At 41.9% G+C, this 13,843-nt stretch overlaps 1 protein-coding gene across 1 annotated transcript; it reads right to left on the bottom strand.

Moving 5' to 3' along the window:
• Window positions 1–9,574: 9,574 nt before the first annotated feature.
• Window positions 9,575–10,564, bottom strand: LOC308401006 (olfactory receptor 11A1-like; the record flags this gene model as incomplete). The annotated part of the gene is made up of 1 exon (XM_080889073.1): window positions 9,575–10,564. One exon carries the CDS (start codon window positions 10,562–10,564, stop codon window positions 9,575–9,577), a length of 990 nt encoding a protein of 329 aa, XP_080745199.1.
• Between the last annotated feature and the right edge of the window lie 3,279 nt (window positions 10,565–13,843).

Below are 13,843 nucleotides of genomic sequence, written 5' to 3'. Positions count from 1 at the left end.
TTCAGCCTGAATTTCTTTTTGTTTGGTTTGAGTTGAGTCTTGATGTTTTTTAGTAAATGCATTAACAATGAACTCCATGTTGCATTAAACTGAAGGATCATCTTCAGTTTCCAGTAAGTCAGATCAGGTAAAATCTGAAAACTTGCTATCAAGTTCTGTGTACCAGGTTTTGAGGTAGGTGGTTTTGTTGTGGTGCTCGCTATGGCTCAGGGTCTGAATGTTTGGGTCTGCCTTTTTCCAAACACAGACTCAAAATATTTATGATAATTGTCTTGTATCCGCGATCTCGTTCTTTCGGTCACTACCCACAGCTCGTGGCCATAGGTGAGGGTAGGGACGTAGATCGACCGGTAAATTGAGAGCTTCGCTTTTACACTCAGCTCCCTCTTCACCACAACGGACCGGTGCAGCGTCCGCATTACTGCAGCTGCAGCCCCAATCCGTCTGTCGATCTCCGGCTCCCTTCTCCCATCACTCGCGAACAAGACCCCGAGATACTTGAACTCCTCCACTTGGGGCAGGAACTCATCCCCGACCCGGAGTGGGCACTCCACCCTTTTCCGGCTGAGAACCATGGCCTCAGATTTGGAGGTGCTGATCCTTATTCCCGCTGCTTCACACTCGGCTGCGAACCGTTCCAGTGCGAGCTGGAGGCCTGACCTTGACCTCTGGGATTTTGAAAATGATCTAAGATTTTCAAACTTATGCCACAGGTGTATCTGCTGGTGACTGGGGGATACCACTGGCAGCCCCCAGTTTGTATGTGTTTTTTATTCTAAAATGAATAGACATAACTGAAAATGATTAGACTATTTAGCTATGGAATCTTGTTTTATCTACATGCTGAAATGCCACAATTTCACTTTTTAATGGACACATTTAATAAATATTGGGGCCATCTTATTTATTAGAAAAATACTGTATGGCCTGGAAGACTTTAAAAAAAATATTCATGAAATACTTGGATCCAGCTAATGTCTGGGTTTTAGATCATAGTTTAGTACAGTTCAAATGCTAGTATCTCCACATTTATTGCTTTTGACGAAATTAACATAATAACCAAAAACCAGACTAAATTGACAAGCTTGTTTTGTGTCAGTCATTACTTTGTAAAAATACTGCTTTATTCAGCATCCTTGTCTATATGGGTTAGAGAAGATGTTATGTTTAGGTGTTTCACGTTTTTTTTCTTCTACATGTGTTAGGTCCATGTATTGAGGTCATAGTTGAACACCTCTTCATTCTCTGACAGTATTCTGTTTCTTTGCAATGACCAGTGTTCTGTTGAATTTAATTTTGGGAATGTGCATTTTCCAGGCCACAGATGAAGGAGTTATCCAACAATCTATTGAGGAAACAACCATGGGAATCTACATCATCAAGTCAAGAGATGCCAGTGACAGCCCTGAGGACATCGGGGTAGTCCTTGAAGGCCAGAGAGTCTAGTAGGATTTGGATAACTGTGCCCTAGCAGCTGCTATGCTATTTGGATTAATGTACACTTTGAACCTGACCTACCCCCCGGAACTGAAGTATACCTTCGAGGTATTACAGAAACTGGTTATGGAGCTCGAAGGGAACAGCCTTTCAAAGAAGGTCCAGGTTCTCAAGAACAGACTGTACGAGTGAACAGTTATGACATGGAAACAATATGTCTACCTCTCTGAATATGTTCCATTGTTTCTTTTTTGCCAACACTGGTAAAATTACAGTATATAGTGAAACTGATTTTTCTCACAATTTTATAGGTTTTTACTGGTAGGAGCAACTTTCGCTTTTAACTTAGGGGCCATCATCACCAGAGATGGGCAGTAACGCGTTACTTGTAAAGCGTTACTGTAATCCGATTACTTTTTTCAAGTAACAAGTAAAGTAAGGGATTACTATTGCAAAAACGGTAATTAGATTACCGTTACTTTCCCGTAGGAACGCTACGTTACTGCGTTACTAAAACCGTGATTTCTTTTGCGAGAATGTCTCACGACAGTGACGTAAGCGAGTGCGCCGTTGTGACAACAGCTGTGTGCAGATCAACAGTGGATCACATATCGAGTGCAGAGAGAGTATGAGCGTGCAGCGTTTAAAGCGTGGAAGTACTGACCTTACTTTGAGTTTGATTCCATAAAAAGTGACAAAAACATTAGTGTCCATCGTGCGTGGGAAGAAAACTTCTTTTTACAGCGAAAAAAAACCCCAAACGCCTGAGCAAGCACCGAGTAGCTACGACGTGATGGGAAACTCACAGAGCTCCCATATCCTTCCACTGACCGCTGCACACCTGCACCAGGGTAAACCTCCGCCTACCCCACTCCTGCTTTACAGGTGAAAATAGAGCAACAGGACCGCTGAGTCTTTGACTTTATTTATTTTCTGCTGTGTTTTACGTGCATCTATTTGAAAGACTGAGTGTAAACACAAATATATATATAAAAAAAAAAAACACCCAGCACGCCCCTGCGGGCGATTTATCCTTCAAGCTCGGGTCCTCTACCAGAGGCCTGGGAGCTTGAGGGTCCTGCGCAGTATCTTAGCTGTTCCCAGGACTGCGCTCTTCTGGACAGAGATCTCCGATGTTATTCCCGGGATCTGCTGGAGCCACTCGCCTAGCTTGGGAGTCACCGCACCTAGTGCTCCGATTACCACGGGGACCACCGTTACCTTCACCCTCCACATCCTCTCGAGCTCTTCTCTGAGCCCTTGGTATTTCTCCAGCTTCTCGTGTTCCTTCTTCCTGATATTGCTGTCATTCGGAACCGCTACATCGATCACTACGGCCGTCTTCTTCTGTTTGTCTACCACCACTATGTCCGGTTGGTTAGCCACCACCATTTTGTCCGTCTGTATCTGGAAGTCCCACAGGATCTTAGCTCGGTCATTCTCCACCACCCTTGGGGGCATCTCCCATTTTGACCTCGGGACTTCCAGGTTATACTCGGCACAGATGTTCCTGTACACTATGCCGGCCACTTGGTTGTGGCGTTCCATGTATGCCTTGCCTGCTAGCATCTTGCACCCTGCTGTTATGTGCTGGATTGTCTCTGGGGCATCTTTACACAGCCTGCACCTGGGGTCTTGCCTGGTGTGATAGACCCCAGCCTCTATGGATCTTGTGCTCAGAGCTTGTTCTTGTGCTGCCATGATTAGTGCCTCTGTGCTGTCTTTCAGTCCAGCTTTGTCCAGCCACTGGTAGGATTTCTGGATATCAGCCACCTCCTCTATCTGCCGGTGGTACATACCGTGCAGGGGCCTGTCCTTCCATGATGGTTCCTCGTCTCCCTCCTCTTTCTTGGGTTTCTGCTGCCTGAGGTATTCACTGAGCACTCGGTCAGTTGGGGCCATCTTCCTAATGTATTCTTGGATGTTCGTTGTCTCATCCTGGACTGTGGTGCTGACACTCACCAGTCCCCGGCCCCCTTCCTTCCGCTTAGCGTACAGCCTCAGGGTGCTGGATTTGGGGTGAAACCCTCCATGCATGGTAAGGAGCTTTCTTGTCTTTATGTCAGTGGCTTCTATCTCCTCCTTTGGCCAGCCTATTACCCCAGCAGGGTACCTGATCACGGGCAGGGCGTACGTGTTGATGGCCCGGATCTTGTTCTTACCATTCAGCTGACTCCTCAGGACTTGCCTGACCCTCTGCAGGTACTTGGTGGTTGCAGCTTTTCTAGCGGCCTCTTCATGGTTCCCATTCGCCTGTGGGATCCCCAAGTACTTGTAACTGTCCTCTATGTCTGCAATGTTGCCTTCTGGTAGTTCAATCCCCTCAGTTCTGACTACCTTCCCTCTCTTTGTTACCATCCGGCTACACTTCTCCAGTCCGAACGACATTCCAATGTCACTGCTGTATAGCCTGGTAGTGTGGATCAGTGAATCGATGTCTCGTTCACTCTTGGCATACAGCTTGATGTCATCCATGTACAGGAGGTGGCTGACAACTGCTCCGTTCCGTAGTCGGTATCCGTAGCCAGTCTTGTTAATGATCTCACTGAGGGGGTTCAGGCCTATGCAGAACAGCAGTGGGGACAGAGCATCTCCTTGGTAGATCCCGCACTTGATGGTGACTTGTGCTATGGGCTTGGAGTTGGCCTCTAGTGTTGTACGCCACATCCCCATTGAGTTCCTGATGAAGGCTCTTAGGGTCCCATTGATCTTGTACAATTCTAGGCATTCCAGTATCCAGCTGTGGGGCATTGAGTCATAGGCCTTCTTGTAATCAATCCAGGCAGTGCACAGGTTGGTCAGTCTGGTCTTGCAGTCTCGGCTGATTGTTCTGTCTACCAGTAGCTGGTGTTTTGCGCCTCTGGTATTCTTGCCAATTCCTTTCTGTGTCCCACTCATGTATTGACCCATGTGCCTGTTCATCTTAGCCGATATGATGCCTGACAGGAGCTTCCATGTAGTACTGAGGCAGGTTATTGGTCGGTAGTTGGAGGGGACCGGTCCCTTCTTGGGGTCCTTGGGGATCAGGACCGTCCGGCCTTCAGTTAGCCATTCCGGGTGTCTCTCGTTAACTAGCAGCTGGTTCATTTGTGCTGCCAGACGCTCGTGGAGTGCAGTCAGCTTCTTCAGCCAGTAGGCGTGAACCATGTCGGGCCCTGGTGCTGTCCAACTCTTCATACTGGAGACCCTTTCTTGGATATCTGCCACTGTGATGGTTACTGGACCCTGTTCAGGGAGGTCGCTGTGGTCAGCCCTCAGATCCTCTAGCCACTGAGCATTGCCGTTATGGGTTGCATCCCTCTCCCATATGCTCTTCCAGTATTGCTCCGTCTCCAGCCTTGGTGGTGCTGTTCTCTTATTGTTCCCTTGCCACTGAGAGTACACCTTTGCTGGTTCTGTGGAGAACAGCTGGTTTATTCTCCTGCCTTCTATCTCTCTGGTGTACCTCCTCAAGCACAACAGGAGATAAAATGTACCACAACGTAAGGAGTGCTCTGACACGTTGATAAATATGTTTTTTTCCTTTCTCGCAGTCGATTAGATATATATATATATATATATATATATATATATATATATATATATATATATATATATATATATATATATATATATTATGGGCTGGAATGTGCAGAAAATAGGTCTAAATATTACATTTTTGCTTGATGCATAAAGTTAAAAGATTAAAACTGATAAAACAAGTTTTAAAAAGAGACTTTTCCATTTGATTACATTTTGTATGATGGATTATGTAGAAAAAGTAGAATTGGGCTGAAAGATCTATCGCTTTATCACCTCTTCAGGTTGTAAATCGTGTTTTTAAAAAGTAACTAAGTAACTAAGTAATTAATTACTTTTGAAAATAAGTAATCAGTAAAGTAACGGGATTACTTTTTTGGGGAAGTAATCAGTAATTAGTTACTGATTACTTTTTTCAAGTAACTTGACCAACACTGGTAGCGAGCCTGACGCTCAGTGTCCTTTTATTCTTTTAACATATTTTTCTGTGTTGTATTTCAGTGAAAGGAGGACGAGCCAGTGGCCCTGGGACCTCAGGTGGTGGGTCGTTTTCACACTTTCTTTTGTACAGCACCGGGTGGGCTGCAGTGATTTTCTTTTTGTGTGATTTTCTTTTGGGTCCACGGCTGCTGGTGAGTCCAAGTTCCATGATTGTTTTACTTTGTCTTGTGTGTAGTCTTCAGTCATTAATGATTCAATGATATGTGCACATGAATGAACTTCATCAGCAGCTTCTGAATGGGTTAAACACAGAGCGATGAGAGTTAACAGACTCGGTAAACCAGCTCCGAAGGACTTGGCTCCATCTAGTGGACATTCTTAGAATAACTATCAGTTTCTAAAAATGGTCTTTGTATTCCAGGTTGTATTTAGCTGTCAGTTTACAGGCTGATCTGTTCTTTCATGTTGATGTATTTTGTATTTAGCTCCATCTAAAGCACAGAGAGCTCTGGTTTATATTTCTGTAATTCTAATGTCTCAGTTTTAAATGGTCTTTGTCTTCCATCCATCCATCTTCATCCGCTTTATCCGAGGCCGGGTCGCGGGGGCAGCAGCCTGAGCAAAGAGGCCCAGACCTCCCTCTCCCCAGCCACCTCCTCCAGCTTGTCCGGGGGAACACCAAGGCGTTCCCAGGCCAGCCGAGAGATATAATCTCTCCAGCGTGTCCTGGGTCTGCCCCGGGGCCTCCTCCCGGTGGGACATGCCTGGAACACCTCACCCAGGAGGCGCCCAGGGGCCATCCTTGTCAGATGCCCGAACCACCTCAGCTGGCTCCTTTCGATGTGGAGCAGCAGCTGTTCTACTCTGAGCCCCTCCCGGATGGCCGAACTTTCACCCTATCTCTAAGGGAGAGGCCAGCCACCCTTCGGAGGAAGCTCATTTCTGCCGCTTGTATCCGCGATCTCGTTCTTTGTCTTTGTCTTCCACGTAAAATATTTAATGATTCATTTATGTGATGAAGAAAGATGGACACATTAAAGACGAAATAACAAACAGGAAATCTGTAGTGGAGAAGAGGAAATGTTGCCACCTGGTGGCTGTGAAAATGATTGCCTGATTATTTGTTCCAGTATGATATCATTCTGAGTATTATTCCTCCTACAGATGCTGTCTCTTTTCTCTCTCTTCTTTTTTGAGCTCTTTGATTTGTATTGAAGGAATCTGAAGGATTTTTCAGCCTGAATTTCTTTTTGTTTGGTTTGAGTTGAGTCTTGATGTTTTTTAGTAAATGCATTAACAATGAACTCCATGTTGCATTAAACTGAAGGATCATCTTCAGTTTCCAGTAAGTCAGATCAGGTAAAATCTGAAAACTTGCTATCAAGTTCTGTGTACCAGGTTTTGAGGTAGGTGGTTTTGTTGTGGTGCTCGCTATGGCTCAGGGTCTGAATGTTTGGGTCTGCCTTTTTCCAAACACAGACTCAAAATATTTATGATAATTGTCAAATCCTTAATGAATACATTTTCTGTTAAGCCCTTAGTGACAATCTTACACATTTACAGTAGAATTGTGCAGCTTAGTCCTAAAGTACAGTCTACCAAATGTGCTGTTGACAGCATCAAAATCCAAAAACTAATTTAACTGTCTTCCACATTATGCATATCAGCAGCGAAATCAACATGGCAGACTCCAGGAGGTGTTTTTGTTGAGCACATTGTCAGCAACCTTTTGTCTTATTTCATTTGTGTGTCTGATCTTCCTCACATTGATGGAGGACTGAGGATGTTTGGTCTGTTTGTGTCAAGCAGACGTCGATGACCACTGAAATCCTAAAGACTCAGGTGTCCTTAAAAACAAGTAAAATGTGAACATACATAGAAACAATGTGTGTGTGTTTGGTCTCCAACAGTGTTTATGTGGGTGGTACATGCCAAAGATGGAGATGGATGAAGGAGCCAAGGTTTCCCAGCACAACATTGGACTGGATCCAAATGATCAGTGTCATTCACCTCACATGTCAGTGGTTTAAAGTTGAGGCTGATCAGTGGATCTATATGGTCTTACATCCTTGGGTATGTTGCTATTGCAGCTACCATACCCTGCACCCTGCACAGGTCGCCTGTCTGTCGCAGGGCTAACACGCAGAGACAGACAACTCACATTCCCACCTATGGGTTCTTTAAATAAATAAATAAATAAATAAATAAAGGCAGATGAACAACCACTGATGTCCCCGTCCTGTTGTCTCGGGATGCATCACGCTGCCTTGCCTGGGGTTAGCTTCTGTTTCTGGGATGAGGGTTGAGTGTGCTCCCTTCTCAAGGTAAGCTAGGTTAGCCTTCTGGTGTGAGCTTTTCAAGTGCACTTTAAGGTTTGTGGGATTTTTTTCCTTTAGAAATGTCCCTCATAATTTGTCTCTTTCCACTACAAGACACAAGACACTTGCTTTATCCAAAACACAGTCATATCCAAAGTAATCCCAAATTGGACTCTGGCGCTTTCTCCCGACTTTTCCTGACATGATTCTGCGCGTGGGCGGAGCAACAACACAGACGACTCGACTAACGTGCTGCCACCTGCTGGCGTAATGAGACACAGCAAGAAAAAAATCTGGAAACGAAACTTTATTTTCACCCAGGACACGCTCACATCAATGAAAACTAAACACATTTTGCTATAAATTCAGTTAATTTTAGTTTTATGAACACTCATTACAGTTTTAGTTAGTTTTGCTTTTTTTGTTTTTATTTTTATTTCCGTTAACGAAAATGTTTTTACACTTCTAGTTGTCGTTATTTCGTTAGTTTTCGTTAACGATAATAACCTTGTACTATAGCATTTAATGTTCATTTTTCAAGCCATACTCTTTTGGGGAATAGTTTGTAGCCTGAAGTAATTGTAACAGCTGTTTAGAAGTCAGACAATTTTTAAGTTCATTGGACATGATTACAGTAATTTTGGTTGTGTTGTGATGTCCAACCACTGTTTTGTTTTGTTTGTTAGTATAAGTTATTACCATGTTTTAGTTATAGAAGCAAGCCAAAACAAATCACATTTTAGGGCTCTTGGTTTTGTGCTTGTGGGTGAAAATGTTATTTTCAAGCTTTTCTCCGTCACATTTTAGTATTTGCATTCCTGTTGCCATAGTGCCTTAAGGCTCTTACGTTTGAAAAAAAAAAGAAAGAAAAAAAATGATTTTACCCGAGGAAGTCTCACCTTTTACCTTTGGGCCAGTATTCGTAGAAAATTCAGTGTTAACTTTGTCATAGGCACTAGAATGTTGAATTCAGGATCCTGCAGATGTTTGTGCGGTACACTTTGGAAGAGATGCACTCACATGACTCATGTATAATCTGGACTGCTGTTACAACTTACAATTGTATACTGTTTTGAAAAATACACGTCATTGTTCAAAAATGTTTTAGTTGTTAGTTTGATTGGGAAAAAAAGTACAGTACATACACTGTGTGTGTGTCTATATATATATATAGACACACACACATATTTATAGCATAAAATTATCTTGTCAATCTAACACATGGTAGTCAAATACAATTAACATAGAAGAGCTCTTTACATTTTACATAACCAGTTAATGTCTGATAAACAAGTAGTTTCTATAAATATTTGACATGAAAGAAAAGCATAACCCCTAATCCCATTTTTTCAGTGCAGCAAGATCAAATATCTCAGTGAGGGAAACAGTTGTGTTGTGAGACTTAATATTTATAGAAAATGTTCTCACTATTAAATGGCAGTAAGTGAGTTCACTTTGAATCATGTGATGGAAATTTATCAACCAATAGAACTTTATATTCATGTGATTTCAGTTTAAATGTGTAATTTTATGCAAGAATTAGCAAAAATATATTTTTATTTTGTTATCTGTTCAAAGTGTTTATGTACAGTTGTTGATGGATCATCTTTTGCTTTTACTTTGCTGTTTGTGTGTTGATCCATTCCCTCTGGAAGTTAGACACACTGATCCCAAACCACCCGACTGTTTATCTCTGCTCAAGTGAAAAACACACATCACACAAAATAAATGTTACGTGCTGCAAGCGTCACAACAGAAAACTAAGTCACTCATATTAGTTTATTTGTTCAAGCATACTGACAAAAACAGATTTTGAATGATTTCAGCTCCAAAATAAGTTTCCTTTTAATCGACATGCATTAACAATAACTCTGACTTTGGTGGCTTTTGGAGAAGATATCACTGCTACAACTGAACAAACGTGTCAGTGAACCACAAAACAGCTGTTTACATGCAATGCGTATTTTGGTCATTTTCAGCCCGTACAGTAGCGGTGTGAAGAGCGGCTGGCATGTCAGAAAGTACAATGATGATAAAATGCCAAAAACATTTGGCACACCACTGGTGTCAAATCTGCTTTGTAATATCTGAAAACAGCAACCAAAGAAAAAGTTCAAGATGGAGGCGAGGTGAGGCGTGCAGGTGCTGACGGCTTTCTGTCGAGTCTGCTTGGAGCCAGAAAAACAGACTTTGAGGATCCTCACGTAGGTGTACAGGATTAAAACAAGAGGAATAATGACAGAGATGAAAGTGTAAATGAGTCCAAAGATGTTGTGGACTCTGGTGTCAGAGCAGGCCAGTTTAATGATGGCGTAGTTTCCACAAAAAACTTTATTGATGACGTTTCCACAGAGCTGTAGAGGAGCACTCAAAGATATAAGCACGACAATCATAATAAAAGGTAATAACCATGTCAGAGAAATCAGCGAGGTGACTGTTTTAAGTGTCATACATGATTTATATTGAAGAGGCCAGCAGATGGCATAATATCTGTCATAAGACATGACGACAAAGTTTATAAACTCCACACAAGCATAAGTGTACACACAGAAAACCTGCAGGAAACAAAATGAAACAGAAACAGTGTGAACATCAGAGAGGATCTGAAGCAGGAGGAACGGAAACAGCCCTGTGCTACCATACAGCTCATTCACAAACAGGCTGCACAGAAACATGTACATAGGTTCATGTAAGCTTCTGTTCACACAGATAACCACAATCAGCAGGAGGTTCGCACAAATGATTGCAGCATAAGACGTAAGAATAATGAGGAAATACAAGTATCTGTATGCACCAGTGTCAAAGTAGGGACTTAGAGTGAAATGTGTAATCTCTGTAGTGTTTATCATCATCCTTGAGGCTCAGAATACCTCACAGGAACTTGTTTCTTGTTCTTTTCTTGCAGGTTACCTGAAGTTCAGTTAACGTCACATAACAGGAACAGCTTGGAAACATTCTCCAAACATACCATTCTGCTATACAATACAAAAACTGAGACACTGCACAGCACAGCCTGACTACCAGTCGCTCCCCACTGAGCTGCAACTGTGTAACCCATTCACATCAGTTTAAATGTGCACAAACAGCATGACCTCATTACCCATCACCCACGGGTCCATCCTTGTTTCTGAAAGTACGAAGATGAGAGACACAGCAGTAGTTAGGTACCGATAATCAAATGACTTCAGCAGGTGTGAGTTTAAAAGGTCAAAGTGTATGAGGGCACAATTAGAAACAGACAGAGGTGGGTAGTAACCAGTTACATTTACTTGAGTAAGTTTTTGAAAAAAATTACTTTTAAAGTACCTTTTTTGCACGATACTTTTTCCTTTTACTCGAGTACAACACAGCCCGCCCTCCAGCACCATCAGCAGCAGGAGCAGCAGAAACACCTCAACAGCAACGTTGTAGCCATCAGGTAAAACATCGGCTACGTTTGCTTTGCCTTGCCCCACCTCACAGCAGTGATATAGTATGATGCAATCCCATATTAGATTCTTGATGAATGTGTGTTGTTGTTATTCAGCCTGGTTCAATGTGCCCCTTTTTAACTTTGAGCACCCGCCCCTTTAAACGTCTCTGCACGGCCCTGCCTGAGAGCAAACTGCTGCTGAAGCTGAACCATCACCTCACTGAGTGAAGAATATGCAGAAATAGATGCACACCAGAGGTGGGACCAAGTCATTGTTTTGCAAGTCTCAAGTAAGTCTCAAGTCTTTATCCTCAAGTCTCAAGTCAAGTCTCAAGTAATGTCAGGCAAGTCAGAGTCGAGTCTCAAGTCACTGGTGTAAAAGTCCGAGTCAAGTCACAAGTCTGAAACTTTGAATTTCAAGTCCTTTCGAGTCTTTAAAAAAAAAAAAAACGAAAAAATAATGTTGCAGTTATGCTAAATGTAAATATTAGACCATGTAATTTTAAAATCTGTGTTTTTCTCAACACATGACAAAATAGTGAACTTAGAAAATATACACAAATTGTGAAATTGCACCTCTTTAAAATGCAGCTCAATTAAACTTAGCTCCAAGAATAATTTTCACCGACAGTTCTGAGATAAGCTGCATGTTATTCTTGGATGCGGTTGTAGGACCAGCTTTAAAATCGCATGACAAAAATATCATACACATTAAAAAAAACTGTATCACCAACGTAGCCTGGACAACATTTGCTAGTTAGATGAAGTCAGCTATCTCATCGTAGCATATTTATATGCATATTTATAATCATACGGTTCTTGGAGTGAGTGCATACACTCATGAAGTTTAGTAACTTCAGGTCACTGCAACAAGCCCAGGTACAGTTTACCGACGGATGGGTGCAGGACCTTGAAATGCACCGTGTAGAACGAAAGACCATCGTACGTATCATAAGTTTACCAGTCTCACAAATTGTCGTCATAAATACACATTCCTTAACCGTTTATTAATAGGACCTTTGAGCTCAACGGTAATTAATTAGTAGTGGAAATAATTTCTGGTTCATTACAGAAATGTAGCAGTGACAATAATATTGTATGCTGTAATCGTACTGGGCAATTAGTGATACAAAAAACCTGTTTTATCCTGTGAATAAAAGTATGTGTTTTTGTCAATGTACCATAATAACAGAAGCGAAACGCAATATTGTGTCAGGACAATTCACTATTTATGCACAATAAATAAAGGAGCATAGCGCGACAATTTCTGTTCAGCGCCAGACTTGCTTGTAACCTATATCACCAATTATGTTATGAAAATGACGCATTAACTACAACAGCAGACTGACCTTCGTGTAAATGCTTGGAGCAGACTAACCTGTGAGCTGGAGGGTTCTGGGACGTTATATTTGATCTTTGAATGGCTGCAATCCAGTCGCCTCTTTGTTACTTTGGAAACATGGCTCGAACAATTTCTCTTCAACGACGTAATCCGATAACAACCGATCTCTTTACCCGTCGGCTTCCCGTGGCTGTCATGCGACCGGCTATTGCAGTTAATAATACAACGGCTTCTTGACATTTTTGTGTTTCTTTTTATCGCTGTGTAACTGATTTTAATTGAAAGCCTGCATGCGCTAGTACCGCTTGCCACGAGTTCCCAGAATCCTTTGCAGTTTTACCCCTGAATGACGTCACATTTTCAATCTCTATATAATATGCATGTTAAATTTTATATTTGGGGTAAAATATCAAGTCTTTTCAAGTAAACCGGTTCAAGTCCAATTCAAGTCCCAAGTCATTGGTGTAAAAGTCCAAGTCAAGTCACAAGTCTTAGAACATTTTTTCAAGTCAAGTCTAAAGTCATAAAATTAATGACTCGAGTCCAAGTCATGTGACTCGAGTCCACACCTCTGATGCACACCCATACAACTTATGGTAACCTGAGCTGCCTTGTATGAACATATGTTGAAGATGCCTCGTTCTGTTTTCTCTGAGGCTGCTGTGCCATTTGGAGCAAACATGAATATAAAGTTTGCAGCACATCTTGTCACTGGAAATTGTTTGCACTGTTTATATATTTATATTATTTACTGCAGGTTTTGGTGAAAACAGCTTGATGTTGTGAAAATCTGAAATCTGGAAATTAGAATTGTTGTGCCTTATTTTGTTGATGTTTTTACACATATTCCTTTTGAAAATACTAAAGTTTGTATATTTATTTATTTTTTGTCTGATAGCATTTATTTATAAAATAAATCGGACATTTCAAACAGTTACTCACTACTTGAGTAGTCTTTTCGCCAAGTACTTTTTTACTCTTACTTGAGTAACTTTTTTGACGACTACTTTTCACTTTTACTTGAGTAATAATATTTTAAAGTAATGCTACTCTTACTTGAGTACAATTTTTGGATACTCGACCCACCTCTGGAAACAGATTGATCAGATATTGCTGTTTGAAAGGCGGCACAGCAGAACGCCTTTCGTTCATGTACAGGTCACATACAAACACCTCAATGTGTTTGTTCTTTACAAACAAATGTGGACATTTCTCTGACCATGTGAAGGAAAAAGTGAAAGTCTTTAGAACCAATAGCCTGTTGCTACTAATGAAGCCTATGCTGATGTAGCTGGATGGGCTACTCGCCTTTCCTTTTCTCTCTCCCTCCCTCGCTCTCGGCTGTGCAACTCGGTTAACTGGGAACCCACCTGC

This window comes from Rhamphochromis sp. 'chilingali' (genome assembly GCF_963969265.1).
Source record: "Rhamphochromis sp. 'chilingali' genome assembly, chromosome: 8".
In the NCBI taxonomy this organism is placed as follows: domain Eukaryota; kingdom Metazoa; phylum Chordata; class Actinopteri; order Cichliformes; family Cichlidae; genus Rhamphochromis; species Rhamphochromis sp. 'chilingali'.
The sequence above is the reverse complement of the archived record's forward strand: the minus strand, read 5'-3'. Positions and strand labels throughout refer to the sequence as shown.